Source organism: Sinocyclocheilus grahami, unplaced genomic scaffold, assembly GCF_001515645.1.
Source record: "Sinocyclocheilus grahami isolate Dianchi unplaced genomic scaffold, SAMN03320097.WGS_v1.1 scaffold1779.1, whole genome shotgun sequence".
NCBI lineage: Eukaryota > Metazoa > Chordata > Actinopteri > Cypriniformes > Cyprinidae > Sinocyclocheilus > Sinocyclocheilus grahami.
Genome location: NW_015506958.1, coordinates 32,619 through 39,150, shown reverse-complemented (window position 1 = coordinate 39,150; position 6,532 = coordinate 32,619). Strand labels below are relative to the sequence as shown.

Here is a 6,532-nt window from a genome sequence, read left to right as displayed (position 1 = left end):
ACACACACACACTCACTCACACACACACACACACACACACACACGCACGCACTCTCACTTTCACAATCACTCACACACATGCAAAGGAAACAAGTAGATAGAATAGAAAAAAAATATAGAAAGCTAGTGTTAGAGTTTTTTTGGGGGGGGAAAACAAGCAGTTAGAAAACAAATAGAGAGTGCAAGTGACAGAGGGTTAAAAAAAACATGTGTAAATGTTCGGTGTCTCCATGGAGATGGTTGCTATGGGATCTGAATCATCACTGCGTCTGATGACTGTGTTACAGGTGACTCGCAACATGATGAAGGCATCTCTGACTCTTCCTCCCGGAGACATCTACAACCTGACCGTCTCCGCCTGCACCGAGAGGAGGACGGCGTCGTGGACTTCTACCAGATCGTCTGCAGACCGCTGCGAGTCAACAGAGAGAGCAAAGTAAGAGCTACTGATCAATATCATAACCACACATGTGTGTGCAAACATCTGGAGATGCAGATTGTGATGCAGTTTCTTAAAGGGCTCATATGATGCGATTTCAAGTTGTTCTTTCTCTTTGGAGTGTTACAAGCTGATTGTGCATAGATAAGATCCCTGAAGTTGCAAAGACTAAAGTCTCAAAACCAAAGAGATATTCTTTATCAAAGTTAAGACTCTGCCACGCCCTCCTAAAACCGTCACATCACAGTAGTGTCAGCTGTCTTAACCGCGGCTTGTGTACTGCATCATTACTGTGTCTGTTCCCCTTTCGGGCTTGAACTGAAGGTAAAACTAATGACATTATTTACTGTCTTTACATTTATTTTGAAAGATGAAGCTGGTGATTATGGTAAGGGGCGTTACATTTCCGACGAGTGCTTGCGGTGTTCGGCCAATCACAATGCACTGGGCCAGCTGGCCAATCAGAGCAGACTGCGCTTGTCAGAAGGAGGGACTTTGTAGAAAACGAAGCGTTTGAGAGAGGCGGGGCATAGAGGACCTACAATAATGTACAGTATTTGAACAATAATGTGTTTTTTGAACATTAAAGCATGTCAACATATTCTGTTACACCAAATACACAAAATAATGATCTTTAAAAAAGCATCATATGACCCCTTTAATGGTTTTGTGTTCGATGATAAAAACAGGAGAACTCTTCTGTTCTCTTTGTTCATTTGTTAACTACATTGCACTGATAATAAGCAGGACCTTTACAGAACATTAGGTAATACACTGAGGATTAACATGAACATTAAACATCATAAACATAATTTTTATGAACACATTGACAAATTAAAATCAGTTGCTCGTTGTTCATTCATGTTAGTTAATGCAATAGCTAATATTAACAAATAGTAATTCATGATGCATGTTAACATTCGTTAATGCAATGCAAACTAATGTTAAAAACGAGCAATACATTTGTTACAGCATTTATTAATCTGTTTAATTAATCTTTAAATGGTTAATTGTTAATTAGCTGGTGTTAGCTCAGTTAAATAATATTGATATTGGTTTGATTTTAATAATTTATGAATAAATGTTAAGGTTAACATCAATAATAAATGCTTTAGAAGTGTTTTTCATTGTTAGTTAATGCATTAATTAATTAACATTAACAATGAGCAAGACATTTGTTACAGGATTTACTAATAGTTGTTAGTTGAGCAGGAGATGGCTTCCATCAGCAAAGCTTGCACACTTTCTGGATCCACATTTCACTCGCTAACATCAGGCAGTTTTCATTTATACGCGGTTAGTGTTGATGATCGCATTATTTTTCATATGCATGCGCTTACATCTGAGATCGCTGGTTTCTGCGTCTTCCTCGCCTGTGTTTTTGATCGAGTGACTCTAGACTCATTCAGGAGATACATAATAGCGCCCCCTAGCGTATAACAGCGGAAACACGGAAAATTCTGTGTTTGGAAGGGAAAGAGTAGGAACACAGCAGAACCGTGAATGAACAACTGGTTTATTATGTGTGCGTTTGTTTTGCTGCAGAAGGTACGAGAGCCGCTGCTGACCGCCGCTCATGTTGTGACCGTATCCGGACTCCAGCCGTCCACTTCATATAACTGTACCGTGATCAGCAGCAGCTACAGCAGCGTCAGTGACCCGGCGTACATCACCGTCAGCACGACCGGTGAGCAAACGCTTCCATCCCTCACTGACAGTCACGACAGCAGAATTAGTTTTACTTTACAGTTACATGGTTGCTACTGTAAATGAAAACAGCGAAAATATGGTTATAGTATTTATAATATTTAGTCATGATTGCGAGAAAAGTCAGAATTGTGAGAAGTCAGAATTGCAAGATATAAGCTTACAATTTTGCGAAATAAAATCACAATTATATTAGAAATAAAGTCATGATTGCGAGAAAAGTCAGAATTGCAAGAAAAAAGCCAGAATTGGAAGATATAAACTGAAGTGTTTGTTTTATTCGGAGACAGTGAATGTAGCAGTAGTGTGTGTGTGTGTGTGTGTGTGTGTGTGTGTGCAGTGCGCGAGATGAACCCGAGTGTGGCGGCGATCTCGGCGCTGGCGGTTCTCAGCGTTCTGCTCATCATTCTGCTGGTGCTCTTCCTTCTGGTGCTGCGCAAGAAACACATGGAGCTGAGCCGGTGAGCAACATCTCATGCTAACGAGCTTCTCAGCCCGTTAGTGATCAGACTGATGGATGAAAATACACCACCAGTCCAAAGTTTCTGAACCGTATTAAAGAAGTCTCTTCTGCTCACCAAGCCTGCATTTATTTGATCCAAAGTACAGCAAAAACAGTAAAATTGTGAAATATTTTTATTATTTAAAATAACTGCTTTCAATTTTAATATATTTTAAGATGCAATTTATTTCTGTGATCAAAGCTGAATTTTCAGCATTCAGCAAGCCAGTTTGGATTGATGAAACTAGTGCTACTTTTAAGTCAATTTTCTGAGCTTTCTGTCGATTTCAGGGAGTGCGGCGCTGAAACCTTCGTGAATTTCGCCTCTTTCGAGCGAGACGGGAAGCTGCCGTATAACTGGTAGGAGCTCCTGTGTTTCTCGTTGTCAATCAAACACACACACACACACACACACACACACACACACACACACACACTCACACACACTCACACACACACACACACACACACACACACACACAGGAAGTGAGCGTGTAATTGTTGGTGTCGACTCCAGAAGCATCGGTTGTGATGTTTGTGATCACAGCCGTCGCTCACACACACACGATTAATATAAGAGCTTAAAGAGGGTCAGTAAAGGCAGATTTTGGCCTGGTAATGAAGTCAAATGATGTTTGTTCTGTCACTTTCTGCTGAGATGTTTAGAGCACGACTCGTGAAGCAACGGAAACATGACTGTGTCCTATTTTTAATTTAAAATTCAGTTCAGTAAAATTAAGTTTATAAAATGTATTCATTTCTAAAATATAAATTATATAAATTATATGTATAGAGAGAGAGAGAGAGAGAGCGGGAAAAATATTAATTATTAATTTAAAAGCATTATTTATTATTATAAATATATATCATATAAATTAATATGTAAATACAATTATTTTAAAAAAAAAGAAAAAATAATCAAATGTATTTAAAGCTTAATTATAGTTCAGGTCAGTATAATTGAGCTCATAAAAATGATGCATTTATGAAATATAAATTATACAAATTATAATATATATATATATATAAACAGAAAAAGAAATATCTAATATGTATACTAATTCTAAATTAATACATAATAAAATTATTTTAAAATGTAAATATAATAAAAATTTAAAATTATCAAAGTATAATTGTTTATAAAATTCATATACAAATATATATATATATAGAGAGAGAGATCTACATCATTATATTAATACATATTTATTATAAACTAATATATAAATAAAATGATTTTAAAAAATTTAAGATTATTAAAATTCAGTTCAGTAGAACTGACTTCGAGTAAGCTGTTTTTTAGAATAGCAAAGAGTTTTAGATTTGTAGGGATGATATTAATTCATGTTTTCTGAGAAATGTATCGAGTTTTTGCTTAAAACGAGAACAAATATGTGCCAGTGAGGTCAGAAAAATGATGAAAAGTGATATTTCTGACCCCACTGGCACATATTTGTTCTCGTTTCATGCAAAAACTCGCTTCGTTTTGATGCATTTTTCCTTAAACCATATTTTAAGTCTTCGAACAACTGTATCATGCTTTCAGAATGTTTAGATGTTTGTTCTGGAAAATGATAAAGACGCTGAGGTTTTGCATCGGCTTCGTGATCGATGCATTAGAAGCAGAGAGGGTCTGGGTTGATTTGTGATTTCGGTGTGTTTCGGTGTTAATGTCCGGCGTTAGCAATCACAGATTCACACATCATGAAGATGCCAAAGACACTGACTGCATGACGCGATCATTAACCTGTCAGACACTAATGAAATATGCTCAATCATCTGTGTGTGTCACTATTACTAATGGAGCACCATGTTTTGTCCCCAACTTTTTGCCCTTGGTCTTTTTTTATGTCTTTTGCTTTCTGTGGGCTTCAGGCGCAGGAGTCTCTTTGCGTTCCTCACGCTTCTGCCATCCTGCCTTTGGACTGACTATCTTTTGGCCTTTTATATTAATCCGTGGTAAGTAGCAGCGCGGCGTCCGGCGGCCGACGGACAGACAAACACACACAGACTCCACATAGCTGCAGTGCATTATGGGTAACGGATCAGAGGCCGGATCTGCATCTGTGCTCTTGTCTGTGTTTAACAGCGTCTCGACGCATGACACTAACGCATGGCGCTCGCTCTCACGGCTGCATGTTTGCTCCAGAGCTTCGATTCTGAGTCGGACTGAATGCAGATTTTCACTCGAGAGGCTTGAGCCGATTTGCTTGGTTCTTCTTCTTCCGTTAGATATTCCAGGTTTGATACGAGCTCAGCCGTCGGTCTCCACTGAAAATAAGCTCATTACGCTGTTTGTGCAAATGTAAAAACAAAAATCATGTATACAGTAAGTGACGTGAACTGGAAAATGCATTAACAATGCATTAGTAATACATTTATATATATATATATAATTTGCATAAAATACAGTTATAAAAAATAAATAATAAAATACAAAATCTTTAAAACATAAATTGTATATATTAAGTATTTAAAATTATACTTAAAAATGTACAGTTATTACAATTTAATAAATCATAAAATCATAATATGGAAGGTTATGGAGAACCTCAAAGAAAAAGAAAGAATGAAAAATAAATTTAATACAATAAAAAACAGAAGCATGTAAGATTATATTTAAAAAATATTAAATTATTAAATGTTTATAAAATTATAACATGAGATTACTGTGATGTGGAAGGCTATAATTTATTATTAAAAATATATATTATAGAAATTAATATAGAAATTAAAAATATTCTATAAATAATAAATAAAACGTTCAGTATAATGGAGTTCATAAAAATTATAAATTTATAAAATATAAATTATATAAGATATAATATATATATACAGTATATATACAGTATATATATATATATATATATTAGTGCCGTCAAACGATTAATTGCATCCAAAATAAAAGTTTTTGTCTACATGATATATGTGTGTGTACTGTGTTTATTTATTATGTAATTATAAATATACACACATACTGTATATATTTTGAAAATATTTGCATGTGTATACATTTATATATTTATATTATTAGATTTTTTATTTTATATCAATATATATATTATATAAACATAACATATTTTTCTTAAATATATACATGCATGTGTTTGTATTTATATATACATAATAAATACACAGTACACACACATATTATGTAAACAAAAGCTTTTATTTTGGATGCGATTAATCGTTTGACCACACTAATATATATATATATTATAGATATTATATATATTATAAACTAATATATAAATAAAACTTACAACTTATTTTTTCTGTAGAACAGTTAATAAAAGCCCTTGATTAATGCTTTAAATGCTCCAGAATGAGTGAGTGTGAGTTATTATCTGTGGTTTCAGACACTGAAGCTCCGTCGGCCTGGAAATGCATGTTTAGTTTGTAGGATTAGAAGCGTGTTTATTAGCAGAGATGCAGTTTGTTGTGTTCTGATGAGGTTTGATCTCAGTTCAGCGACACGTCTGTCTGTGTTTCACCCGCAGGAGCAAAACGGCGCTGAAGAAGAGGAAACTAACCAGGTAAACCCATCCGCTGATGTGATGGTGTGAGTTTACTAGGGATGCAACGATATCAAAATCTCACGATAATATCGCGATATGATGTCCACGATACGGTATTTATTGCGGTATTTAAAAAAAAAAGACAAGCACAAAACCAGTCTTAAGTGTCAGTTTTTCAAAATTGAGATTTATGCATCATCTGAAAGCTGATGCATAATAATCTTTCCATTGATGTATGGTTTGTTAGGATCGGACAATATTTGAAAATCTGGAATCTGAGGGTGCAAAAAAATCTAAATATTTAGAAAATCATCTTTAAAGTTGTCCAAATGAAGTTCTTAGCAATGCATATTACTAATCAAACAT

At 34.9% G+C, this 6,532-nt stretch overlaps 1 protein-coding gene across 1 annotated transcript in view; it reads left to right on the top strand.

The window, feature by feature from the left end:
- The window catches only part of LOC107572592 (receptor-type tyrosine-protein phosphatase O-like), a 43,602-nt gene that overhangs the window by 28,636 nt on the left and 8,434 nt on the right, over nt 1–6,532 (top strand). Inside the window, 7 exon segments of the mRNA XM_016259015.1 lie at nt 288–372; nt 375–436; nt 1,985–2,126; nt 2,487–2,607; nt 2,940–3,008; nt 4,524–4,607; nt 6,149–6,184. Coding sequence (XP_016114501.1) covers nt 288–372; nt 375–436; nt 1,985–2,126; nt 2,487–2,607; nt 2,940–3,008; nt 4,524–4,607; nt 6,149–6,184 — 599 coding nt within the window.